General features: G+C 46.0%; 1 protein-coding gene and 1 long non-coding RNA gene across 19 annotated transcripts in view; one reads left to right on the forward strand and one right to left on the reverse strand.

The window, feature by feature from the left end:
• Pkp4 (plakophilin 4) overlaps positions 1–17,368 on the forward strand; it is a 204,532-nt gene extending 187,164 nt beyond the window's left edge. For 8 of the 17 annotated variants that reach the window (XM_013112624.3, XM_013112629.3, XM_013112627.3 and 5 more), the window contains 10 exons: positions 168–285; positions 1,379–1,570; positions 1,726–1,899; positions 4,480–4,630; positions 7,265–7,460; positions 10,626–10,710; positions 10,817–10,934; positions 13,114–13,242; positions 14,772–14,845; positions 16,384–17,368. In XM_013112624.3, the coding sequence (XP_012968078.1) occupies positions 168–285; positions 1,379–1,570; positions 1,726–1,899; positions 4,480–4,630; positions 7,265–7,460; positions 10,626–10,710; positions 10,817–10,934; positions 13,114–13,242; positions 14,772–14,845; positions 16,384–16,632 (1,486 nt within the window). In that variant the 3' untranslated portion in view covers positions 16,633–17,368. The remainder of the gene's footprint in view (positions 1–167; positions 286–1,378; positions 1,571–1,725; positions 1,900–4,479; positions 4,631–7,264; positions 7,461–10,625; positions 10,711–10,816; positions 10,935–13,113; positions 13,243–14,771; positions 14,846–16,383) is intronic. The other 9 variants (XM_013112626.3, XM_013112634.3, XM_040745381.1 and 6 more) reach the window with 4 other exon arrangements.
• Positions 15,852–27,977, reverse strand: LOC110340704. 2 transcript variants are annotated; one of them, XR_002382509.2, is made up of 3 exons: positions 27,748–27,977; positions 26,660–26,748; positions 15,852–15,962 (listed from the first exon to the last, which is right to left on the reverse strand). It is a non-coding gene; the product is annotated as an uncharacterized LOC110340704 (long non-coding RNA). The 2 variants fall into 2 exon arrangements; XR_002382508.2 differs by lacking the exon at positions 27,748–27,977 and adding an exon at positions 27,186–27,287.
• Position 27,978: the final 1 nt, after the last annotated feature.

Raw genomic sequence — 27,978 nt, forward strand, 5'->3', positions numbered from 1 at the left:
TTGAGAATGCTTCAGATGCTAAAGTTCAGGATCTCAAGTATCTCAAGTCACCTTGCAATGACTGCTTGCTGTCTGCTGCCATTCTTGAGTGGGGATCATTCAGGTCAGGCTTCGTGGCTGAAGGGTAAGTTGTTGATCTCAGCAGTCCCACGTCTCTGTCCACTCAGGAACCTCAGCTCTGCGGGGGAGGAAGCGCGAAAGCAGATGCGGTCCTGTGAAGGGCTGGTGGACTCGTTGCTGTATGTGATCCACACGTGTGTGAACACTTCTGATTACGACAGCAAGGTCAGTGTCCTAGCCACCTACACTCCAGCTAGCAGGTGGCAGCCGCTGCCTAACTGCTTTCATTCAGTCCAGTTTCTGAGATTCTGGAGCTGCTCTCCAGACCAAAGGATGAACCCCTCTAAGCATTACAAGTTGGAATTGGTGTGGCAACATAGCAGGCGTAGAACCACAGAACTGGGTGACTGGTGAAGGATCTCCCCCGGGCCCAGGATTTCTCTGTAGTTCCCAGGTGCTCATTTTCAGGTGACAGCCCTGTGCTCTCTCCCATGCCACATTTCCTACTTCTAGACACAGATACACCCTAGCCCCACCCCAAGTCTTCTGTGACACTCTAGTAAGTTCTGCCCCAGGGGCTGTGGAAGACAGGAAGACAGAACTAGAATGCCAGGAGTTCTGAGGAGTGCATGCTGTGTGGAGTTGGAACGGGCTGGGTAAGGAGAGACCATTGGTAGATCTTGGGTCACTAAGATGAATCTGAAAGAGGACAGGATAATGAGCCATAGACTTGAGGTGGAGGGAGGTAACAGCCAAGTTTTTATTTGAGCCTCTTTGAACAAGACCTGAAGATGAAATTGAGAGAAGCAGAAAGTTGGGAAGGTGAACTTGCCAGGTAGGCCGACTCTAACCTTGACTTTAGACATCTGAATTGAAGTGACAGTTGGCCAATAATTAAAGATTTAAAGTACAAAAGTCCAGGTGCAGAAGGCAAAATGTCAACAAAAGAAATTGTATTCCTCAGAGATGGGAGATCAGAAACTGAGGCGGCAGAAGTAAGTAAGGCCTGTGACAGGACTGGTCCCAGACACCCAGGTAGAAGACTACTGTGCTACTGAGGGTCTGCACAGGGGCCGGAGTGTGGCCACAGCGTCATGAGTGCCCTGTGACACTGAACACAGCTACTGTGTCCTCGTCAGCATAAAGCCAAATCTTCAGTTTACAGCTGCACCCTGGCCCACAACATTGTTTCCTTAGAGGGTGGCATATTCACATAAATATTGCAGCATCTCCTTTGTTCTCCATTTATTTCCTGTTGGTGTATTTGGTGCCAGTGTTTGGGGTGATGTTTTTAATTACACACTGTGCTGCGTTTCAGACGGTGGAGAACTGTGTGTGTACCCTGAGGAACCTGTCATATCGGCTGGAGCTGGAAGTCCCGCAGGCCCGACTGCTTGGACTAAATGAACTGGATGACTTACTAGGAAAAGAGTCTCCCAGCAAAGACTCAGAGCCAAGCTGCTGGGGGAAGAAAAAGAAGAAGAAAAAGAGAACTCCACAAGAGGATCAAGTTAGCTTTTACTTCTCTATTCACTGGACAGGACAAGTCTTATAACTGGCAGGAGATTATTGCTACTTAGCTGAGCCCAGCAAAATGAATAGTTTGAGCAGTCAGAGGTCTTGTCCACTTCCTTTTCACTTACGTGTGTGCCATTTGTCTTTCAGTGGGATGGAGTCGGGCCTATCCCTGGACTGTCCAAGTCCCCCAAAGGGGTGGAGATGCTGTGGCACCCGTCAGTGGTAAAACCGTACCTGACTCTGTTAGCAGAAAGTTCCAACCCAGCCACCTTGGAAGGCTCTGCCGGATCTCTCCAGAACCTCTCTGCTGGCAACTGGAAGGTGGGATGTTTCCTCCTTGTCCACATTTGTCTCTGTCCTTGTGGTCAGATGAACCACAGTGGTGGAAGGGACACTTGATTATAGAGTTTGTCCTTAGAAGGGGGCTAAGAGGGTGTGGGGAGGAGCCAAGAAGTCACTGTGGACATCCTAAAGTGAATATGATAGAGTCCCTTCCCTGGACAGCCGAGACTGATGTGCAAATGGAGTAGTTTCCACAAGATCCATGCTGTGTGGCCGGGAAAGACTTCCAGGTTGGCCTGGTGGGAGGAGGGGAGAATGGAGTGGAAGGCTTCCTGCAGGATGAACGAACTAAGCTAGCAGGGTCTGAGGATGGGGTGGAGAGGAGGAGGTGATGGAGAGATTAACGGGACAGTAGGAAAAGCATCTGAGGAAAGGACAGTGGCTTCAGACTACAGGCTGCTCGGGGGCAAAGCAGACAGGACAAGGAGTGGCTGCTGCCTCAGAGCTGGCCATCGTATCCAGAACTGGATGCTGAGCTTCAGGAGTGGGGGCTGGCCACAGACAAGGGGGCACTGAACTGCACTTTTAAGCAGAAGAGTGACAAATAAGTGGTGCGGACACTGTAGCTATGCATTGGGTGAGGTCAAGGAAAAATAGAGGCTTGGGTTCCTTGTGTGATCCATGCCACACGCATCACAGTGAGAGAAAACGGAGACCTGGTTCGAGCTGAGGTTAGGCATAGCTGGTGTGATCACCCATGCCTCCGGGACCACTCCAGAATATACGGAGTGTCTTTACGCATGTGTAACCTTGTGAACACAGAGGTGGTTTCCTTTTGTTACCACAGTTTCTTAAAACTTTAGATGTCATCTGTCGTCTTCCAGGCAGTCCTTGTGTGAAAGGGTGATTATAATGCTTGTTTTGGCTCCTTGTCCCACTCTACCGAAAACAAGGCCCCTTTAGGACTCTATTCTCCATGACGGAACTCTGTAGAGTCTCTACAAATATGTGTGGTGTGGTGTTATCCAAGCCTGTGTGGTTATTTGCTGTTCCTAAAGTGCTTATAGCTTAGTGCTAGGGGCTGACTGGATTGTGAAGAACCCCGAGCCTCCATCTTCCTCTGGGATAAAATGAATATTGTACTCACCTTACCAGGTGGTTGGGAACACTGAACAAGGTGATAAAAAAACAAAGGCCAAGGGCAGCTCCTGGCATAGAAGATTTTTGTTGTGTGGCCAAAGAATTGCTTGATGATAAAATTATAATAATTAAAACATGTGACTGAGTTTTGTAGAATTTAAATTCAGTAAGTAAAACTAGCGTGGCAAGCTAATTTAAATACAGACATTGTATTTAAATGGTTTTCAATATCAAAAGTAGTCACTCAAAAATCTCAGGCCTTTGGGTAGTTAAGAAAGCTTGTTGAGGGAGACAGGAGCCTGGTTCCCAGCAGCACATCAGGGGCTCACAATTTTCTTTAACTCCAGCTCTAGGCAAGCTGATGCCCTCTTCTGGTCACACACTCACATAATGAAAAGTTAAGAAATATATATTACATATGTGGGTCATATATCGTTATAGCCATGGCTGCCTATACCATCGAGGGACAGCTATTTACGGAAAGGCTCGCTGGGCTGGGCAGTCTCCAGTGGGGCCTATAGTCCCAGGAAGCTAATCACACTGGCCCAGTGCTGTCTGTAGTAGCAAGCCTTGTACTTATTTCCTCCCTGCAGATTTAATTTGATTTGAAAAATAAAATTATCATTTACTACGATGAATGCTAATTGAATCTTTGGAAGGCATCTTTTCCTGCCATGTATATTATTAAGATAATCTGCACTGTTAGAATTCAAGAAACTGGGCAGTCAATCATATATTTTAGCATTAACAGTAATTGCAGAGAGCTAATGGATCGCTGTCCTCATGCTTTGTCCACAGTAGGAAAATACCATTACGTGAACGACTTCTTTGAATTCTCTTAGTCTACTTTGTAACATGGCTTTGTTGTTGCTTCTTCGGCAACAGCTTAGTGTTGCTTTCCAGTTCACGGGGTGCTCAAAAAGAGCCAGTTAATGTTGAGTGAGAACGCCTTTTGCACCCAAGCCTATGGATATGAGCTACCGTGCCTGATGTCTGGAGAATTCTCTCTCTTCTGAGTACAGGAATTTTTCTAGCAATCTTTTTGACTGGCTACCAGTATTGGTGGAGCATGTCCTAAAATATAAGTTAGCTCAGTGGAGCCAGCCAGGCTTCCCTCTAATGGATGCTGAGGGACTGGCTGCGCCATCCCACTTCCAGCCTCTGGACCTGGCATGGGGCCAACTGCCAAGAAAACAGGGGGCTCCTTCCTTAATTGTGTTTCTATATCTGCAAGGGAAAGTAATCACGGCATTCTCCGTCCTATACAGAAATCTGACAGATGGTGGTTTGAGATCTTCAGGCTTTGAGGGATTTCTTTTTAAATCAGCCATCCCAGCCTGTCTCTCTCCCAAACTGTGGCGCTGATTTAATCTCCACTGGAGAGAAAACATTTCATTTTAGTTTATCTTTTCAGAATGCTGTAGCATAGGACAGTGGATCGCCACATTTCACTCACTAATGCCTTGTTCTGCTCACCAGTTCGCGGCCTACATCCGGGCAGCTGTCCGGAAAGAAAAAGGGCTCCCCATCCTTGTTGAGCTTCTGAGGATGGACAATGACAGAGTTGTGTCTTCTGTGGCCACCGCCTTGAGGAACATGGCACTGGATGTTCGGAACAAGGAGCTCATAGGTAAGCACTGGTGACACCAAAGAGCGAGCTGTGGTGCTTACAGAACTCTACGTCTGAGCCTACTCCTCCTGGAGTCTCTGCCTTTTCAGCAAGAGGCAGGCTCATTAATTAAACATTGATCTGAGAAGGTTAATTTCCAGAAAAGCCCGAGATCGCCAGCAATTTCAGGTGTACGTAACAGCGCTGCTTGATGAATTTGTTGTCTCTATTCCTTAAGAGAAGTTATATCCTGAATTGCAAGAATGAGAAAAAAAATAATTTCCTTTCCCAGTGTTTGTGCTGATATCTAACTCACCAACACTATCATCTTCTAATAAGAAACCAGGTGGATACTATGTGACTTCCCCAGGTCTGTTTGAATGCTCACCCCGAGACAAACCACTGTCATCCCAGTACAGAGTCAGGATGGAGGGGAGGTAAGGACTAGGCCACCAGGACACAGTATTTTAGGAGGCCTTTGTGCTAGGGTCTCAGAGAGAAAGCACAGCAGCACATACATAGAACAGAGAATGCAATTCCATCACCTCTGCACGTCTCTAAGCTCTGCCCTACTCCCAAACAGTTTGAGTGGTAACAGAAAAAGGAGGGGAGCTCCATGGGCCATAACTTCCTTTCTGTACCTGCAGCTCATTGATCTGAGCCCAGAGTGTCCTATGGACCCTACTGCTACTCAGTTCCTGCTTCTGGGTGGCAGTAGGAGCTCCCTCTCTGCCAGTGTCTTGAAAGGAAATTGGCAATGCCTTCAGAGTCAATGTTAGAGGAAGTAAGAAGGAAGGACAGTACCCTCCATCCATCCACTCAAGCTTCATGCCAGCCTAATGGCTAGTAACCTAGGAAGGGATTTTTTTTTTTTGAGAATTGTTGTGAACTTAAACCTAATTTATATTAAAATACACATGGTATAATAGAGGGAGGCAGGAAGGGGGGGGGCAGTAAGAGAAAACATGAGAGAGATGAGAATAATACTTAGCTTTAGATTAACTTTGTGGAATGGTGGTGGCGCACACCTTTAACCCCAGCACTCGGGAGGCAGAGTGTGACCCAGCCTGGTCTCCAAAGTAAGTTCCAGGACTACACTATGAAATCCTTTCTTGAAAAACAAAAGCAGTAACAAAAGATTAGCTGTGATCCTGGCCTGGTGGAGCAAACCAGTAAACCACAGCTCCTTGGGAGGCAGAAGCACAAGGTTGACAAGTTCAAAGCCAGCCTGGCCTATGGGGTAGGTTCAAGTCAATCTGCGGTAGTGAGACCCATCTCAGCATAAAAAGAGGGCTGCAATGTAGCTTCATAGTAGACTACCTGGCATGCACAAGGCCCTAGGTTCAAGGCTACTCCCACCAAAATTGAATGGAATACAGTGACTTGCAGGTAAAGCCCTTCATGCCTGGCCTGGCAGAAATGCCATTTTTAAATTATTAGAATGTTTCCGTTCCTTTGAGGCAGATCAGCTCCACAGAGAGGAAGTCTCACTGAGCCTCTCCATGGCCCCACCCTGCCCAATTCCCACACTTCCTTCAGAGCAGGTCAAACTAGACTTAGAAGTTACATCCATACTCCTTGAATTTCCTATAAGAGACATACTGTTTCTACTGCTAAGAAATGTGGCTAGTCACGTGTTATCATACACACTGGCCATTGATGAGTACTCAGAAATCACCAATGCTAACTTCTCACCCTTCTCAAGACCCACATTGATCTTCTAGGCTTCCAGAATCACTGCTGTTTCCCCACTCATCACAGCCTCTGTTCTGACGAACTTTGCCTGTGATACACAGGAAATGACATGCATGCAGTTAGGACCCGTCTGCTGTCTCTACCACTGCAGATAAACAGCCCTTTGATGAAAACCCTGGTTAGCATGACAGCAACCCTAAGAACATATTTACTTTCGCCTTAGTTAATTTCTTCTGTTTGTAGTGCATTTATCCCACTTTGTCAGTTGGTAATTGAAATTGAAAAAGCTAGAGATAATCTCTGTTTGAATGTTTATAAAGAATTGCTTCTCTGGCGGAGACTCCCTCAGCCCTGTCTCCACACGTATTTCTTTATTATTACTTGTTACCTCTAGGAGATAATATACCTGGAATTTCAGTAGAAGATTTTTTTTCCTGGTATCTTTTAAATAAACTAGTGTATGGTTAACTGCTGATGCCAGGTCAGCCGACATAACCCTCAGCTCTGTTAACTGTTCTCAGTTAACTCGCTAGACTCCCCAGAATGCAAGGTACTTTTGGCAACCTTAGTCCAGATTCAAAGTTTCTTAAACATCATTGAGCAGAAAGTGAAGAATTTTGATACACTGGAACTAAGAACTAAATTTCTGGTCTAATCTTTCATTATAGCCATTACTTTAGAATATGACTCAACTTCCAGTGAACTTGTAAGCACTGACTCATGTTCCTTTCAGTAAGTGACAGTGATGTTTTAAGTAGCCATTTGTCCAAGTGACATGACAGTAAGTGTTAACTTTCCCTCAAAGTCACATACATGTTTTTCTTCTTTGCTACGGGCTTTGAATTCTTTTTCCTGTTCACGTCTCTTTTGAAGTTCCATTTTTTTAAAACCTCTGGATTATCACAATGTTCAACAACAGTAACCTGTGAAAAGTTGACCCTTGTCTTGTGCGCCCGGCAGGTAAATACGCCATGCGAGACCTGGTCAACCGGCTTCCAGGCGGCAACGGCCCCAGCATACTGTCCGATGAGACCGTGGCAGCAATCTGCTGTGCTCTTCATGAGGTCACCAGCAAAAACATGGAGAATGCCAAAGCGCTGGCTGACTCAGGAGGTATAGAGAAGCTTGTGAACATAACCAAAGGCAGAGGAGACAGGCAAGTGTGTGGTGCCTCGGTCCCTGGACTGTCTTGGGGGGAGAGCCTTTGGAGGATCCACATCTAATTCAAGGATTTATTTCTGGATTTCTCACATGCTGGATAGCTAAGACGGGTAAGGGCGGGAGGGGGTGCTTTTCGTTATGTGTTGGCATTCTCTTTATTATAGTGTACCTCACCCCTCTCTCTCTGACTTAGTCTACTCAAGTTGCTGTAAGAAAATGCTGTGAGCTAGGGAACTTATGAACAATAGTTTATTTCCTATAATCCTAGCACCTGTGAGATCCAGGATCAAGGCACCAATAGACTGATGTCTGGTGCAAGCCCCTTTCTGGTTTTATAGAGAATGACCTCTTTGCTCTCACGTGGAAGACCGTCTTCCAGGTGCCTCTTCCCAAAGGCTGCGTCTCCCTGCACTGTCACACTGAGAGTTACGACTTGTGCATAGGACTTTTGGGAGATTCAGATCCCAGGCTGTAGCCATCTCTGAAGCCACATTTGTTCATGTCAGCTCCCAGAAGAACCAAAAGCACCAGGGTGGGGACAACCTCAGGGGCACCATTTCGTTTGCACCTTGGGCTGTGCCGAGCCTAAGGCCTATTCTGCAAGGGTGTCTTTTTAAATCGTGGCTTTTGAGATTGATTCTGCTGCCAAGTGTCCTGAAAGCATAAAAACCGCCACTGCATGAGTGTGCTCTGGGCTTGGCCACACTTCTCCCTTGCTTTTGGATGGCAGTAACAGATGAAGCAGCACAAGTGGGCAGAACGAATCAGTAGCAAAATAGAGGCTTCTCGTTGTCGGGCTGTAGCTGTGACTAAATTTGTCCTAGTGTCAGATCAGCAAATGGAAGTGGGAATTCCAGTACCTTCCATGAACAGTAGGTCAGCAACCACTCTGCACCCCTCCCTCTCCGCCCCACTCCCCTCTACATTCTCTCTGGCACTGACTCACTCCCCTCGTGTTATTTGGGTCTTCCTCTGGCATCTCACTACCGCAGTGGCTGGGACGTTGTCCTTTTATCTGCTGTTGTGTCCTTAACAACAAGAACAAAGCTTGGCCCTGGTAACATGTGGCGCATAGGGACACTTTATTAGCTGAATGGCAGTGCTGGGATTCACATTACAGCTTAACTAGTCTTTCAGTTGATACCTCTAAAGGAATTCTTAAAATATGAGAGTAATGCAGGTAGCCTTACCTGATAGAGGTCACATCTGTCAGCATAAACAGCATTGCCTTTCAGCTTATTTCTTGCATTTTTTAAATGTCATTAGTAACAAATACATGCAATATGTTTGTTTTGATTTTGATTTTTTTTTTCTTTCAAATAAGGCTTTGCCCTGTAGCCTGGCCTGTTCTTGAGTTCACTATGTGGTCCAGGCTGTTCTCAAACTCATAGCAATCTTCCTGCATTAGTCTTCTGAGTTCTAAGATTGTAAGAGTAAGCCACCACACTCTGCCTTTCCTTTTAAGAAAATGAAACTCTTAAGGCAGTTAAGATCCCATTCGGCTGACTCCCTCTGCAGCCTACACACACATACACATGTCATGTGATCACCTATGCACTCTAAGATATTCACCTTGTAGAAATGCTGAGCCAATGACAAGGCATGCATGAATGCATGCATTTGTGTGTGTGTCTGCAATATACACCTAAGTATATATATATAAGTCTAATTAATCTCTTAAAGCCAAAAACTCAGAACTTCTTGGGCCAGGCAAGCTGGAAAGATGGCTCAAGTAAGAGCACTCACTGCTCTTGCAGATGTCCTGAGTTTGGTCTCTATGGACACCAGGCATGTACATGGCACACATACATACATGCAAAACACTCATACACATAAATAAAAATAAACAAATCCCTTTAAAAATGGAAAAGAAAGAAGGAAGTCTTGAACCATATCAAGTTGTGGTTGGTTTCTCTGCATTTCACTTCCCTCATGGTTCGTCCCCATATTTATTGCTTACTTGATGTCCAGGTGCTGTTGTCAGTGCCCAACTTACATAACAGCATCCCAGGGCCAAGGCAGATGAGGTACCCAATGAATAACAGCAACAGAGCTTGGCAATGGTACCTGCAGAGGCAAACGACAAAATCAGGGAAGGTGACAAAGTGTGTCAGGGAGAAAGAAGTGACCCGGGAAGGCTTCATGGTGATAACAGGGAGCAGACCTGGGGGCCAGAGAGGGGGATGAGCAGGGTAGCTCTTAGGGTCGAGACATGGGAGCAGAACCCAGTGTGACTGAGACATAACTAGTATGAGAGAGAAGAAAAGGGGACAGTCAAAAAGCAATAGGACCTTGTAGGTCGCTTGTCTCAACCTCTGAGTAAAACCAAAGCCATTGGAGAGCAGTGAGCAGGAGGAGGACATGGTCTGTTCCCCTTGTAGAAACACCAGCATGACCTCATTCCCTCAGACAGACCAAAGACAAGGGTGCAGCAGCTACAGTGGTGAAGACGGCAGCATCTCTGGTGGGGGTGAAAGGCATTGCAGAGGGTTTACTGATGGAGGAGTGTGTGGCAGGAGAAGGGACTGTTGTGAATGACTCCCGCGTTTTGTCAGAAGTTGCCAAGGCCGGGAAGCCTGCAGGAAGACCATCAGGGATTTGCCCTGGACTTGGATGCTTGGGGATAACTATTAGACATCCAGTGAATGTGTGATCAGCGGGAGAGGGGCAGCCTGGGTACCAGGCCTACACTCAAGCTGAAAAAATACACCTGGCAGTCAGCAGCATCTAAATGACTTGTTTATGGAAGTGAAGATTGACAGGTGCCAGGGACATGACGACCCCAAATGAGCTCAGAAAGGAGTAGCCAGAACTGAGTCTCCAGGAGCATCGGTAACTCGGAGACCGAGTGAAAGGAGGAGATGATGAGAGGCAGGCAAGAGTCAGAGGCCTACTTACTCAGGATGAGGATGAGGCCCGGTCATTGGGTATAACAATAGTATGGAGGCGTGGCTTTAAGAGGAGGGGAGATGAAAGAAATTGGAGGTGTGGATAACAGCTTTGAGGGGACCCCCTGGGCTGCAGAGGTGAGAAAGCACCCTTGCCTCTCTGGGGATTCCACTCTCTGCACACAATGCACCCTGCAACTGTGCTTGCAGCCTGAGTCTCACAGAGTGAGTGGCGTGTTACCTACCTTCATTAAGCCACCGTCTCTCCCCAGGTCCTCTCTGAAAGTGGTGAAGGCGGCAGCCCAGGTCTTAAATACATTGTGGCAGTATCGGGACCTCCGGAGCATTTACAAAAAGGTAAACCTGCGAGAACAGCCTTCCTGGTAGCCACATTCCTAATCAGCACGCAGTGAAGTGCTGTTACTCATTTTGAGATGTTTCTTTGTCTCCATTGACTCCACAGGATGGGTGGAATCAGAACCATTTCATTACACCTGTGTCCACGCTAGAGCGAGACCGATTCAAGTCACATCCTTCTCTGTCCACCACCAACCAACAGATGTCACCCATCATTCAGTCAGGTCAGTGGGCATTTGTGTGACAGAGCATTGTTCTGAGAGCATGAGCTGATTCAGCCTGGCACTTCAGCACTGCCCATCAACCCGAGAGCCTGCTTTGACAGTCGCACTGTTAACAGCCCCCTTTCTTCCATTTGAAAAGATAATACGGCTTACGTCAGCTGCGGTACATTAAAAAAAAAAAGGCCTGCCCACACCTGGACACTGGCAGCTTCACCAGGTTGGGGACAGGACCCTGGCGTCTGCATTTGACCAGTTGGACCGGTAACCTGATGTAGAGTCCTGGGAGATGGAAGTAACTTAGGACACACTGGCTGACTAGGAATGTCTGTGTTCTCGCCAGCTTTGCATAAGTGTTAAGTCTCCTTGCTGCTGCTGCTGCGGGCAAAGTTTTTGGTTTGTTTTTTCTCCATTTCCTTGGTGAAACGTCTCGGGAACAGGCTCCTTGACCTTGGGTCTTTCTGGCTCTGCAATGACACATGCCCTGGCTGCTTTGCAGACCCCACCCACCCAGCAACACCTCACAGTGTGGCTTTCTAGAAACTCCCATGGAGTTTTAAGCTGCGGTCTTGAGAACTGCGCTGCCCACCCATTTGCAGAGTTTAGCTTAATGGGAAGAATGTTTTGAGTTTCACACTAAATTACATGTAAAGAAACCTTGTGACTGTGAGGTCAAACCAGTGCTGTGAATTTAATTCGTACCTGAATGAAACAGGTAAAATGATGCTTCTTGCTTTGATTCGGCTTTCAATCAAACATTCCCACATATATATTATCTGTTGTCCTCAGCTGTGCTGCCTCTGACAGTTCTATCGCTCACGTGGACAAAAAGAGTAATCTATCCATGCCCAGGGGCTCTAGCTGCATAATTGAATGTCTGTGGTTGTGCTGGGAGTTTCTTGCTTGTTTAGTTTGGTATTTTGTTTTTTGGGTTATTTTTTTTTTAAGACATTACATTTACTGTGTGTGGTAGATATGTCCTGCTTTAAAATTATGAGCTGTTTCATTCAACAAGAACTTTGCAACTTTGCTTGTTTTGGACACCCCTGATAAGCCCTCGTACTGTTCTTTTATTTAAAAAAGTTCAGTGTGTCCGAGGACTGAGGAATAGGGATGTCAGGAAGCCAGACAGGGGACTGCCAGACAAGCAGAGTCACCTCAAACAGATTGGCACACAGCTACTTTGCAATAGATTTGCTACATGGCCCTCTTAAACATACAAGCAGAAGTGCTAGTGGCCCCCACAGTCCCTAGGTGGCCCTCGGGATTCTACTCGGAGGAGAAATGTTTGCCACTCCTGTCCCAGCTGTGTGAGGGCAGATCATTGCCCTTCAGCATGCTGAGGCGTCTGCTTGTGGGCACACCTGCCGCCGTTAGTGCCATCCCAAAGGGAAGCCGGTCTCTCCTGTCTCCATCTCCCCAAATGTGAGCTGGAGGTAGCACAGAGACACGGCTGCGCATGCTCACCTCATCGGACACGGGCAGCCCGGCATGTGAAAAGAACAGCCATGCCAGGCCCCCTGAAGGCATGGCTGTGCCGAGCCACAGGGGCTAAGCTTAGCTGGAGGACCGCCCCTTTCACGTGAATGGGTAAAGACATGGTCACTTATTTGCAATTAGTTTTCTTACAAACCACATTGTTAGTGAGGGGCAGGTGGGACTCACGTGACCTGTTGACCTGTTTCTTCCTTCCTGGCCTAAAGAAACTGTCCAAAAGGGGACCCTTTTGGTAGGTGGCTAGCCATTATCAGATGTGTGGCCTAGCCTAGGATCAGAGAAGTCATCTGGGGTCACATGATCTCCTGACATTAGAGCACCATGAAGAGACTGGACACTTCTAGACACATATAATTTTAACGATCAAAAATTACAACCTGCCATAAATGCTGATAGGAGTTTATAAGCAGCTAAACTGTGATCGTCGAGTAGAACTAACTCTTGTATGGCTCATAAGTTACTCCACTCGGTTTCCAAGGGTGGGTCGCGGCCTGCCGCCCTGTACCCTGGGCCCCTGGCTGGTTTGGGGATGTAGGGTGTGTTCATGGTCCTTGGGGTCTGGCTGCTCTCCACCCTCAGCACGTCTGAGAGCTGATTTGACTGGCACTGCTAATGACCATTTGTTTTCCGGAGCTGACGATGATTTCTCTCTCTTCCCCTCTCCTTCCTCTGCCTCTCCCCTCAGTCGGCAGCACGTCTTCTTCACCAGCACTGTTAGGAATCAGAGAGCCTCGCTCTGAATACGATAGGACCCAGCCACCTATGCAGTATTACAATAGCCAAGGGGACACCACACATAAAGGCCTGTACCCTGGTAAGAAGCCAGTTGGGTGTGTGATGCAATACCTGGGCACTCGGTGTGTGTCCTGGAAAGTGGCCCGTGCTTATAGAGAGACAGACGGTCCCCCAGCAGCAAACCGTACCCTGTCCCTTCTCTGCCACTGTCGGGATTGGTGCCTTTTCTGCTTATTTTAAATAAGTCAAGCCAATGAAGTTATGACAGCCACAAGTGCAAAAGAGAACTGGAGCCAGTGATGACTCCTGGCTGCCTCAGGTGCCATTCTCTCTGCTCCTGTCCCCTCCTGCTCTAGCAAGAGCCCTTTATGCATCAGAACCAAAGGCCTAATGCGTGTAGCTCTCTCTGCAGGAGCTGCATAGACCCTCTGGTCTGGCCCATTTCTAAATAATATCACAGTGTTGGTATGTTTATATCCTGTTCAGAAAGATGTGTATAAAAATAATTTGAAGTTGCCAGCCCAAAAGGTAATTGGTCCAGTCTCAAATATTTAGCAAATTAAAACTACCCCAGAACAAGTCGTGAGCTACTGCAATGCAAAAGGTGCTTTTTCCTCAAAAAGAAAAAAAAACAGGAGGGAGGGGAAATGCCTGCTTATTAAAAAGAAATAAATGAAAGCTGATAGCAGCCTAACTACTGCTGGGGGAGGAGTCTGAGCTGTACTCAGAGTCCTGTGATTTCACAGGACTATTTACTAATCAAGTATTGTTACCATGGCAATTAATAGCTCAGAGAATTACAGATGCTCCATTTCAAACACCAGGCTCTGTGCAGAAGGGAACACACATACAAACTGAAGGCAGGCGGTCTCGGGTCTGCAGCAGCCTGCTTCACTGCAGACACTGCCTCTTGAGCACGCATCCCTTATCTTTGTTTGCTTCAATAAACCTAATTTGCCTGGAGTGTGCTTTATTTTCCTTATTTAAAAAAATTAAAACCTTTCCTAGTTTTAGCAGTAATAGAAAGGCAACTAGTGATGTCATCAGGAGCCTGCTCTGGGCTCTTGAAGATACTTGCCGAATTAACCAAATGCTTTTCCCATTTACTACATACTTAACCATGGCAGACCCGGGACTGTGCCTCTACGTAGCTCGCTGCTTTGGACATGCCTATGCCTGCCCTTTCCAGAACCCAGGGTCTGAATCACAGCTGCTCAGAAGACTCGAGGTGCATTCTAATGATGCATCTCCCATCCCTGTGATTCACACCATGGCTCTGGGCCCTGGAAGAGGGATGGTCCTCAGCTCAGCACAGGGAGCCGTGTACTGCTCAAATCCAACTGCAGAAACCCCCGAGACTGAGCAGAGCTTGAGTCGGCCCCTCTGGATGGGCTCTACATTTACATGCTTCTTGCTGCCACACACACGTGCACACATGCAGCCTGTTTTTGCTGTTGGCCTCCCAGATCCAGAATGTACTGTTCAAATCAGGGAGCCTGGGCTACTGCCCTTCTGCCTATGCTGGCACTAGGGAAGGCAGCACCATCACAAGCTGGTGGACCGTTATAATAAACGTTAGTTTTAATTTAATGAACTATTTTCTTACAGGCTCCAGCAAACCTTCACCAATATACATCAGTTCCTATTCCTCACCAGCAAGAGAACAAAATAGACGGCTACAGGTGAATTTGCATTGTCATTTGTACAGAAGGCCGGTTAGCAGTCACACAGTAAGGGGACCACCTGTGAGAGCTGGGCCTTGATGCAGGGTCAAAGGAGCATCCCCTGGGGAAATTCGCTTCGCAGACCTGCACGTGGTTCAGATAAATTGTTTCCATCAGTGCCTCTGAGACTGCTCGCCTCTGACAGGGATGCGAGAAACCTCTGGTGCATGCTCTTGTCAGTTTCCCTCTCTGACTTTTTCCATTAACCTAGAGTCTCTTCCATCCTTTGGGTGAGGCCAAGTTGGTGAGCAAACCTCGCCAGCCTCATCGTTCTCTTTGGACACTTTGTCCTCTATTATCATGACTTCCTCCTCATCCAAGCTCCATGGTTTAAAAACCCTGCGTCTGCAGCCCACTTATGAGGGGCTTCCCGAGCTATATCCCCAGGGACTGTACTGCCACACGCACCCCTTTCAGCCACAAAACTAGGGTTTCCCAGTCAGAACGGCATTGTGTCCTTCCAAAGAAGAGTGGTCTGAGACTTCTATCTACACCATAACCTTTTTTATTTAGATAGGAAAAGAAGAATTTCCCTCATTACTCATAATGTATGCTCTAGCTTTTGCAGTTTGGTTTTGTGGTTGGGTCTTACTGTTGTTCCTGCTGATCTCAAACATCTGAGCTAAGTCAACCATCCATTATCAGCCTCAGGAGCAGCCAGGATCTCAAGCCACCGCACCCAGCCTATGCTGTTTCTTTTTAAGTCCAGAAAAGAGGAGATAGTTAGCCAAGTATACTTTGTAACTCTGAAATATGGTGAAGTTAGACTGAGTTTAAAGTCAGATGCCAATACCTCTACGGTAAATTCTTCAGTCTTACCGAGTTGGGGGGTGGGGCGAATTTGGACAGCATGAAGACAGACATAAGAGCTGTGATAATTTGATGGCATCACAGTGAGGTCATAGCGAAGACAGCACAGAAGGAAATGGGGACCAGGTTCCCTGTGTGGATGATAACATGTAGCACTTGTTTCTTCGGAGGATCTTAGTGAAGTCCTTGCCTCCACAATGCTGTTTGCTCGGGCGTCTGCTAACGTTCTCTTCCTGTCTGCGATTGCTCGTTGTCTAATAGTACACTGTAAAGCAGAGTTTATCACACTATGTACCATCTTTTAAAATGGAGTGGTGGACTCACATACAGTCGTATAATTATAGTCATCTGAATATCTAAAACCAAATCCCGGCCCTCGTATGTCCATGATATGCTTAACTTTCCTGTGCTAAAGCTGCCTGCTCTTTTGATCTCTATCTGACAGGCACCTCCCACTGAGGGCCTAAGCTCCTCTGAGGCCTCAGGGAAGGACTTGAGCAAACAAAGCCAGCTTGCCTATAAACATAATTTAAAATCCTCCCTGCTGTGAGTAAGCATGCTGTGCACCTGAAACAGCTTTCCCCCTTTAGCCCACAAAGAACCTACACGTGAAACGGGAAGCCCACATCCGTGTTCTTTCAATGTGTTTGCAATGCTCCCGCTCACTGGCCTTTCTGTTTTGCCAGCAGCACCAACAGCTGTACTATCAGGATGACTCCACCCGAAAGACCTTGGATGCCTACAGGTTGTACTTGCAGTCTCCTCGTAGCTATGAAGACCCTTATTTTGATGACCGAGTTCACTTTCCGTCTTCTACTGATTACTCAACACAGTATGGACTGAAATCAACCACAAATTACGTAGACTTTTATTCCACTAAACGACCTTCTTACAGAGCTGAACAGTACCCAGGGTCCCCGGACTCGTGGGTGTAGCATTGAGACGCCTGGCGAGGAACTCTCTCTTGCTAACTTTACTTGGATTGAGGTGAAAAGTCCGTCTTGCTGATTTGATGATGAAATGTGAACGTGAAATGGAAGGAATGAGTGAAGAGTTTTTTTCTTTTTTGAGGAATTTTCAGGGAAGTGAGGAAACCCTTGGGAGAGGACTTTCTAAGCTCTGTGTAGGTGTTAGGTCTAATTCCTTGTAGATTCTATGGTGAAGGTATGGGTGATGTGATGAATGGGTTGAGAAATGGCTGAAATGAGATGGGTTATGTGTAGGTCAAATCAAATTACAGATGATTTTTTTAATGTGAATAAAGTTATGTTCAGATAGTTTGTACAGAAAAAAAAATAAAATGGATGCCCTTCATGTTTTATTGCTATTACTAAATGTCAAGATTGTATGCTATTATGTCTTGTAAAAATTTATTCTGTTGGTGTAAATATGGAAATGCCACATTGGTTAAGTGCCATCATTTGTAATGCAGTGTGCCGTTTGAAAAGAGATTTGGAGAACTGACAGCCTAAAACACAAGTGGGAAGCCCAAGGAACTGTTAACAGTTGACAGCAAACTCTGACATCCTGTTTTCAGTGAGTAGTGACCCCGGAAGCACAAAGCTCAGTGTGACAGCCGCGCCATGCTCATCCGCCTCTTTCACAGGACACCTCACTGCCATTTTCTATGCACATGGAAGAATAATAAACGTGGAAATTTCATCCTTGAAAGTGTGTTCTGGTCCCCTTTTCTGGGTGTGATATGGAAAATAGATTAAGTCCTTTGTGAGATTGGCCACACTGGACAATGAAGATCCTTAGTCTATGTATTTCTTGGAGTTTTTGTTTGTTTGAATTTGATACTCTCCAGTTTTAGTGGTTTCTGCTTTGTTCCAGCCTTCTAGATGTATTTAACATCTCTTTTCACCTAAAGGAAATTACATCTGGCATCCTGGCCATACTACATTGGCAAGGACCACTTACAGCATCATTTTTTTAGAGCTAAGTCATTACATATGGACAGTTGGGCATTTGCTTGCTTGGCATCAATGTTAGAAGCCAGCACTGATTCTAAATAATTATTGTGCTCAGTACTTGTTGGACTATAGACAGCCTTTGGGGGGCGGCCCCCACAGATATTGTAGACATATCCCAATGCTACTCTGAAGCATGCAGCATTGTGACTATAGAGAGACCCATGAAACAGTACTTTCCTGAGCTGAAAACAGCCCCATGTTAGGATTCAAAGTAAAACAGGTCCAGAGTAGACAGGAAAGTAGCTGAATCCTACAAATGGTGAGCCTTTCTGAGCTCACCACCTAAGATGACTGACAGGGCCATGCTCTCTGCCACATGGACAGAGGAAACATCCTTCTATGTGACAAGTCACTGGATGTTCCCGAGGAACTGACACAGACTTTTGGACTTCACACCTGTTTGATCTCATGTTCCTGAACCTGGTTCCTTGGTATCTGGGTTTAAGTAAAGGCTGTTTGCTAAGAGGCAGAAAACCTGGGGCCTCCTGAGCTAACAGACAGGAACTGTTTCTTTTAGTGACTATTTTGGCAGCGCTTATTGCAACTAATGCAGACCACAGTTGGGAAGAACTCATTTGAGCCTCCTGCGAAACCTGATGTAGCCAGAAAGAGGCCATGGTGAGAAGAGCAGAAGATCTGAGGCCTTTAATCTCCTAACTTGTGACTGGAGAAAAGAAATTGCAGACAGAATTGCATCATTGATCATAAAGATAAGCTCACCCCCTCCAGTAGTGAGAACAAACACGACCTGCTAAAACTGTTCAGTCATGGTTGCTATCCTTATAGTACCAAAAATCCTCAGCCCACAGCAAGAAGTGTGTGGTCTGCAGAGCCTGGGTCAGCTGAGAATAAGCCCTGAACAGAGCCAAGGTCAGAAAGCTAGACCAAGGCTGACTCCACCTTGAAGACATCTGAACAACTTCCACTAGGTGAGGTTCCAGCCAACCACGACCAACAGAACACATGGTATGGACCAAGCCTCAGTCCTTCCTGCCGAAGAGCTCCCTCACTAAGTGTGCAGTGCAGACATGTGCAGACCTCTGGTTTCCTGAATACCATCCAGCCTTCCCAGCCAAAGCATTTAGACTTCGATGTCAGGATATGGGATTTGCCATGGAGAGGGGAGTAAGGGTGGAGTATTGTCAGAGAACACTATCTTAAACTTAGAAAGCCTTGAGACTTTTTTTTCTGCTAGAGAGAGAGAGAGAGAGAGAGAGAGAGAGAGAGAGAGAGAGAGAGAGAGAGAGTGTTTAGCCTACATGCATGTATGTGTGCCACATATGTGCCTAATTCCCACATAGGTGAGGAGAAGGTATTAGATGCCATGGAACTAGAGTTACAGGTGGCTGGAAGCCATGTGGATGCTAGGAACAGAATCCAGGTCCTTTGCAAGAGCAACAAGTGCTTTTTTAACTGCTGGGCTATGCCTGTAGCCCCCTATGCCCATGGCCATTTGTTTACGGTTACATCCTTTGAAGATCATGAGCTCCTCCAATGATTTCCATTGGAAATCATGACCACATAGCACTCCCATCATTAATCCCTGAACAACGTTTGTCTACTTTACTGCTAATTCTTGTACAGAAATACTGTTTTTGAGTCCTCCTATGGACTAATGCTTACACATACATAGTCAGTTCACCCTCACAGCCAATGTATGATATTCCATTTTATAAACCCTGAAACAAACTAAATTCCTAAAGGTCACAGCCAGTTAGTGACCAAGGCAGGGTAACTTTGTGGTCTAAACTGAATGCTGGTGACAAATTCAGTCACTTGAGTTCCAACTACTTACGGTCAATAAGACATTGTTCATCACTAACCTCAAATTTACCAAAGGGAACTATTAAAAGTTAAAAGCAACCATGAATTAAATATTTAAGGCATGAAAGATAGTTCAGCATATAAAATGCTTACTAGGCAAATTGGCAATCTGAGTTCAGTCCTACATGGAGGTAGGAGAGAATTTCTGACTGCCACATGCATGCCATGACACATGTGATTACACACATACAGTTAACACAATAACATTTAAATATTTTAAATAGCTACTAAAAAAAATGTGCCCAAATCTATCTTGTCCACCACAATGTCACATAAGCCTCACTGGGAAGCGTGAATCACAATCACTCCTCTGAGCCATGTCTATCAACAAAGGCATCTGTCCCCATGTGATCCTAGCAACGTGAGGCCTCAGTAATACCTTTAAGTCAACACTCTTGCCAATCCCTCAGATTGTGGCTTTGTTTCCATAATGAAGCTGGACTACAGAGAAAAACATTTGAAAGCTTGGCCATTACTATTCATTCATTCCCTTTATTCTGAGTACTACTGTTTATAGTAACATTCCTAATAGCCAAAAACTGGAGGCAACACAACTATCCTCCAGCAGAATAGATAAACAAAAATTTTATCCAAGAATGGGAAAAATTGCAACATGTGTTTGTATCTTAAAATATTAGTCGACAATAAACAATGAGCTGCAAATATGACCTGGACAAATACCAAGAAATATGTTGTTCAAAATAAGGAAGAGGTTGGCAGAGTGTACATGCGGAATGATTCTCATGCAACAACAGAGAGACTCCCTTAAGGTAGTAGCAGTGAGGACCACATTGTCCACAGAGGGGGGGCATGAGCAAGAACTATTTGGGATGATGGAAATGTCTTCTGTCGTGATTGGAATGACAGTGACACAGGTGCGTACATGCAGCAAGACTTCAAAATATACACATCAGATCGACATTTCACTGTATTAAATTATATCAATAATCACCCCGGAAGAACCTCAAATGGGCTGGGCATTGGTGGTGCACGCCTTTAATCCCAGCACTTGGGAGGCAGAGGCAGGGGAGAGTTTGACGCCAGCCTGGTCTACAGAGCGAGTTCCAGGACAACCTCCAAAGCCATACAGAGAAACCCTGTCTCAAAAAGCCAAAAAAAAAGAAAGAAGAACTTCAATGGAAAAGGGAGAGGAGTTGGGAGAAGGATCTGCAGAAGTAGAAGGGACAACAGAGAATAATGAAAAGTGAATATATCAAAATGTGTACATGTATGAAAATGTTATAGTGAAACCTGTTATGTATAATTAATATATGCTAATAAAGCTACCCCAATACATTGACAATAGTCAATAAAGAAATAACATAGCCTGAGACATAGTTTAATGACCTAACATAGTTATTTCTGAGTTAAGAAAAATGCAATTTATTACAAACCTTAACAAAATAGTCACTTAGTTTCTCATGCAAAGGTTCTAGGAAAAGAATCCCTTTGTAGTTATGTACACTAGCCCATTTAAAAAAAAACAGGTGCTTTCTGAGGGCTTAAAAAGAATTCTGGGAAATGTATATGTAACACCATTTCTGCGGTTGTACAGATTTATATGTGTTAACAAGAGAGTAATTTAAGATGGCTCGGACTTCCTTGTGTTTAAAAGCACTGCCAAGAGAGAGAAGCATGGAACCCTTTTACCTAATGATCCAGAGAGATGTGTAAATAAACACCCCGTCCACCTCAGAGCTCCCCCTGACTACAGAGAAGGAGTGTGGGACCGGAGCCCTTTCAGCCAAGTCACAGAGAGGCATCATCAGAAAGCAAACAGAGCAGTGTCGTGGACTCTTGGGGCACCTGGAAACCAAGGGAGAGCTTTGCTTCTGGTCAAGGAGACCCTTGTTGGGGAGGAAGCATGCTTAACTGTTAATTGGGGTGCAACTGGAGGCGAATTTGCAGAACGTGGAGGGTAGAGGAGCTTAGGAATTCCAGGGCAGCTTTGGCAGGCAGAGCTCTTTGCTGATCCGCGCCCAGAGCTGAACTGGGCCTCAGAGCCTGGAGAACACAGCTCGGCTGAGTGGTCTACATTCCTCTCCCTCTAGCTCTTGACTTTACCTCCATCTTGATTTACCCTGTGACAGCAGTTACTGCTCATTCACATGGTAGCTCCATCTGATTGGTTGTCACTATGAATGCCCTCATTCAGGACTCTCCTCAAAGGCTGCAGACACAAAGAGGAAATTTTTAGCAAGCAAATTATGACTTGAATTGTGTCTGTTTTAGTGCCTTTCCTTGTGTTTATGTCAGCAGCTTCCTAGGAGCAGCTGGCATGTCCCCTAAGTGGCTGTTTTGTGCCTATTGCTGTTGCCTAATTCTAACTTGAAATCACTGAAAAACATTCTGTACTGTCATAATCGTTTGCATAAGCCATAACTAGCTTTTTCATTATTAAACTCCCATCCACCAGTTAAGGGAATTTTGATAAAGACTTAATGATACAATGCACTATTCGGTCTCTATTCATAGACGGAGAGCTCATTCCAGAGCTGACCAATGCATTGGCTCAGAAAATAAAATTAATCACAATTTATGCGGGGTCAAAGGTATAATTCTGAAATCAGAGGGGAAGTATCCAATTCTCCCTTCACAAATCTCCTGTAACTGTTTACTCCCCAGAAGGCAGCCCCCCTGAAATGTGCTGTTGTCTGCTGGCAATGAAATGTAATGTGTTTGGCTCCCGGTGTCTTGACAGCATGCCATATCCACTCAGCGATAATCTAATAAAATGACTTCAGGGAGGAAGCAGGCCCTCTAGGGGCTCTTCTTAGGATTCTTCAGTGGTTGGGGCTGCCCCAGACCAATCCCAGGGAACTGTCCCTCCTTTCCAGGAGTGAGAAAGATGGTGTTAAGGTATGCCCAGGTTTCTGAGGACTAAGGGAGAGAAGAGAATCCTGCTGGGCCTGAAGTCTGTGCTAACAGGAAGGGAGCCAACCAATGCGGATGGGGGGAATCTCACGGGGCTCCACCCCTAGACTAAGAGCTACAGGCTCTTCATTAAAGACCGCTGAGAGAGAGAGGAAGGAGTCTTCCTCGGGGATGAGCCCAAGCTTATCTAACACGAAGCAGTCAGTTGTAGAGGCATATAAATGACAGTCAGCCCTACACAGACTCAGCAAGGTATTCATATACTATTCACACACACCCCAAATAACAATAATCAATAAGAAAGAAAAAAGACCAGGAATTGGGGGGCAGACAACCTAGGAGGGAATGGAAAGGTGGCGTGGGGGGCATGACGTTGAAAGAGAAAGATGTAAAACACTTTGCGTTTAGAGAACAGGACAGATGCCTGAGGGTATCTTAGCTTGAGAGCAACCCCTGTAGCAGCCTGCTGCATCAAACTACCTGGTTATAGTTTCCTTGGGATGTCTTTTCCCCATATTCAGTCATCAAGTTATTCTGGAGCCACTGCAGCCGTGTGGCTCACTGGAGGAGCAGACTTAGGCGGCATGCGAATGATGCTGAGCTTACAGGCTTGCAGAATACAGTAGCTGTGGGGAGTGGGGGCCTACCAGACTTCAAAGGAAGGACCTGGAAGCTAAGCAATGTGTCCCACATTCAGAGATGCTGCATGCAGACCCCAAGAGAGGAATGTCCGAACCAGAACTGAAAGCAACTGCATTGGAGACCTCTGGAAGTTACAAGCAATGTAGACCACCCAACCAGAGAAACGTCAACCAGGAAAAGAGGCCCGAGAACAGGCCATCATGGCTTCAGCCAGGAGGGCTGTGGGGATACCCTGTGAAAGCCATTTGGTGACCACATCATGCCCCTCTGTTACAGGACCTCGTGTTTGACCTGCGGGGTTTGGTCTTGGATTGGTCTATCTTCCTATTCCTCCCACTTGGAAATCAAAATCCACCCTGTGCCTTGGTATATTTGAGTAGGTTACTAGTATTTGTTATGGGTGCTCCCAGTTCGTTTGCTTTGTTTCAGGAAAGGATTCACACTCGGGCTTTTCAATAGCACCGAAACAGTTAAGACTTTGGGGACTCGCAGAGATGGGATGTGTGTTTCATTGTAAGACAGGCATGCACTTTTGTAGGTCAGAGATAGACTGCTATGTTCTAACTCTTCAACGCTCCCCCAAAATCCGGGGGGGGGGGCTGGTCACCATCCTGTGGTCCTACTGAGTGGTAAAACCTCAGCTACTGCTACAGGCCTAGTAGGAGGAAGTTAGGTCACTGGAGGGAGTGCCCTTGAAGGGGGTATTGAGAGCCCAGAGCCCCTGACTTTCTGCTTCTTTTCACTATGAGGTAAAGAGTTTGCAAGCTCTCCCAAGATGTTCGGCATTGCCACCAGCCCAACAGAAACTATACAACAAAGCCAACTGACCATGGGCAGAAAACTTTGAAACTATAAATTAAAATAAATCTTTCTTTCTTGAAAAATAAAAACAAAATAAATCTTTTATGTTTTTGCTTTTACATATGAGAGGGAGAGAGAGTGTGTGTGTGTGTCCCTCCTGTATGCTGGTGCTCTCAGGGGCCAGAAGAAGGCATCAGAACCCCCGAAGCTAATGTTACGGGCAGTTTTGAGTTACCAGACATGGGTGCTGAGATCCGAACTCAGGTCCTCTAGAGCTCACTCCAGACCATCTTTCCTCCTTTCACCTTGATTTATCACAGCTATGCTGCAATGGTGGAAAGCTAACACAGCTGAGGAGCTATGGCGAGTAAGAACAAAGTCCCAGCAATTGTGGTTGCTTCTACAAAACAAGTTGCAAAATGTCTTGTTTATATCTCTTCACTACATTCAAAGGTGACCAAAACAAGGTCTTCTAAAGTTAATACGCTGGTTCCACCAATGTCTGCATAGACCAAAGTTCTGTCCTTTTATCCTGTTGGGTGTACCCTCACGCTCATGGCTTCCCTTCTGGCTTCTAGAACTCCAACTAACACAGACACATTCTACATCAAGCAGAAATTTTGAGAAAATAAAGTTTCAGGTGAATCAGTCTCTTAAGAAACTTGCCTGGAATCCCCACCCAAGTATCTTACTGGACACCCTACCTACAAGGGAAATTTGGAAAGCTTTTGACCTGGGCCTCTTGCAAGTTCTACTTATGTAGGGGTTCTGTTAGTGATGGATGAATGGAAGAAGCATTCTTAGTCCTTGTCCACGATTACCAATGGTGCCATGAGGTGATTTCTGTACTGCTATTATTCTATTCCTGACAGGATGTCCTTCTGCATATGTGTTTCACTTATTGGTGATGAATAAAACACTGATTGGCCAGTATCCAGGCAGGAAGTATAGGCAAGGCTACCAGATGAGGAGAATACTGGGGAGAGGATGCAGAGAGAGGCTGCGAAGTCACTGACAGAGTAACATGCTGGAGCCTTCTCCCACAACATAAGACCACATGGAAATACTTAGATTAATAGAAATGTGTTAATAAGTAGTAAGAAGCCTAAGTCACTGACCAAACAGTTGTATAATTAATATAAGTTTCTGTGTTAAGGTCCTAGATCCCTCATCCATCATGCAGAATCTTCTATATCCTGTGCACATAAAAGATCATCTTAGCAAGGGGTTCTATAGCTAAAAACAAAATATGGGGCAGCCAGGTATGGTGGCTCATGCCTTTAATCCAAGCACTCACGAAGTCAAGGCAAGTAGATTTCTGTGAGTTTGAGGCCAGCATAGTCTACATATGGAGTTCCAGAACCACCAGGGAGGGCTACATTGAGCAGTCTTGTCTCAAAATAAAACCTAATGGCGGATCGTGTGTGGCCAGTGCCTAACCTCGTGAGTAGCTCCCTCAAGCCTGTGTCTGTGTGTTTCTGCATCCTCAGTCACCCGAGGGGAGGCGCTTCAGTTCTGTTTCTGGCACATCCTCCCACAATATTCTAGACCCCGTGAGGAGCTGGGGAGGCTGATGAATCTACCTTTGCCCCAAGACTGTGCAAACCTTGACCTACTGCCAAGTCCCGGATGCGCTGTCAAAGGCAGCCTCAGAGAGCAGGGGAACTTGAACTAATCTTTGGTTTCATTTAAAGCAAAGACACCGAGGAGCCTGTGAGGCTGGCAGGGTCTGCACAGAGGAGGAGCCCAGGGAACTGAGTTCAAGAAGAGGGTAAGGAGTGAGAGGAACTGAGAAGCCACACTGTGTTCCTGCTGTTGCTTGAGGGTGACAGAAGCGGCAGACGTCTGATCTCTCCTAGTACAAACAGTAACACCCCTGCGCTGAGCATCTTAGCTCTTGGATGTCAAGGACTGCATCATGGGCTGGCTTCACCCACATTATTCCACTCACAAAAGTCCCAACATGGTTACAAGAGAAGACAAAGTTGCCCTCAGAAGTGTAACAGGTGGTTCAGGGTCACACCAACTGAGGTTGTAGGCCTGGATTTTCTGCCTGCTTAGCCTTTCCCCACTGGGAAAGCTGAAAAGTGTCACCTTTGGGCCCTGTGTTTTCTAAGCTAAACCCTTGGCTACCACTCTTATCGAACAGGTGTCTCCTATAGCTTCCCAACCTACTGAAGCTTCAAGAATGCAAACCAGTTTGAACTTTGCCTTGGGAAAGCATTATATTGACTCATGCCAACAGTTACAGTTTTTAAATCAGCAAGTGACCTGAGTGAGACAGATCTGTAGCACAAGACTTCTAAAAGGAAGACCTCTCTCTGCCCTGTCCAATTCCACTGTCCCCTGTTCCACCTCCAGAAGCAGCTCACCTGAGAGTAGTTGACCCAGGCAGGAGGCTTTGCAGGTCAGCTTGGAAATGGGGCTGTCAGCCTCAGCTGGGAGAAGCGTGCTTAACCTGCCTAGCTGTTATGGGAAGAGATCATTCCTGGCAACAGATCATTCACCAAAGAGGAATTTCAGGCATTACAGACATTCTGGAAGATGTAGAAACTTTTTCTTATCTTCTTCATAGACATTTTTAGCCTTCACTGCTTTTCAAAAGCAATGGAGGTAGGCTAGGCAGGCGTTTGGTTGTGTAAACAAATGTCTTCAACAGAAACACCAGGAAGGAGGGTTTCTTTTATCTTGTAACCATTTTCACATGATCCAACCCTTGGCCCCCATACACTTGGGGAAAACACTGGGGAATTGAGATGCATGTGGCAGAGGAAGCAGGGCTCTTCCAACACGTGTCCCCTCTGCATCCCACTCCCACCCCAATGTGACGAAAATAGGGCTGTACCTGCGTCTTCAGGAAGTTCAACACACTCAAACCTGTGGTCTGCCTCGTTAGTCCAAACTGGATGTCTAAAGAGAAATCAGGCTTCTTCCCTGAGAGTGAGAAAGAAGGGGGAGGTTTGTCTCCAGTGCCTCGGGGCTAGCACGAAACAAGGAAAAATCCCACCTTGATAATCTGGGCCAAAAGAATTGAAGGATTAAAGCCTGTGGATGTGTACATCCTTTCTAACAAGAGTCTCTCGAGCCTCAAAAAAACCCGTGAGAAAGAATCTCTTCCAGCTCTGTCTTCTACAATACTCTAGATACAAGGGACACACAGGCCAAAGCTTCCAGAGACCTCATTCTGGAATGAATGACTGAGCCCAAGGTTGAAAGTAGATTTACCACTTCTATCTTCCCAACCCTGCACGAACTCTGAGACGACCAAAGCCACTGTGCCGGTCTGAGCTGACCTTGCTGTCATGGGTTATTACTGCCATGATGAAACACCAAGACCAGAAGCAACTGTGGAAGGGAAGGGTTTGACTTACATATCCTGAATCACAGTCCACTAAGAGAAGCCAGGGCAAGAACCCGGAGGCGGGAGCTGATGCAGAGGCCATGGAAGCGTGCTACTTAATGACTTGCTCTCATTGGGCCCTCCCCCATCGATCACTAAGAAAATGCCCTACAGGCTTGCTGATCTTATGGAGGCATTTTCTTAATTGAGGCTCCCTCCTCTCAGATGATTATAGCTTGTGTCAATTTGACATAAAACTATCCAGCACAGCTGACCCTTTCAACTAAACACGCAAATACATCGCTGTTAAGCTATAACCTTCCCTTTCTTGTTCATCAAGAAAAAAAAATCACACCTTAATATCAACATCACTGTATAAAACACACTTTAAAAATTCAAACTCTTAAAAGTTTGAAGTCTCTTTAAAATATTCAAAGTCTGTTTAAAAGTTCAAAGTCTCTCAACTGTGGGCTCCTGTAAAATCAAAATAAGTTAAACATTTCCTTAATCCAAGACAGAAGAACCAGGGCACAGTCACAATCCAATCAAAGTAACCCAAACTGCAACAGTGTAAAAATAACTGTTTCACTCACCTCTATGGGCTCCTCCGAAGGCTATGTCAATTCTTCGGCTCTATCCTCTGCAACACACAAAGACTGTCCCCTAGGCTCAGACTGCTCTACTCCACTTCTGATGGTGTCCTGGGTGGTCATCCCTTAGTACTGGCATTTCCAAAATGCTGGGGGCTTCTGCCGAAACTGGATTTCACTTTACCAACAACAACAACCTCTCCTGAGCACTCTTGAGGGACTCCAGCACTGCCA

Source organism: Mesocricetus auratus, unplaced genomic scaffold, assembly GCF_017639785.1.
Source record: "Mesocricetus auratus isolate SY011 unplaced genomic scaffold, BCM_Maur_2.0 Super-Scaffold_100004, whole genome shotgun sequence".
NCBI classification, from domain to species: Eukaryota; Metazoa; Chordata; class Mammalia; order Rodentia; family Cricetidae; genus Mesocricetus; species Mesocricetus auratus.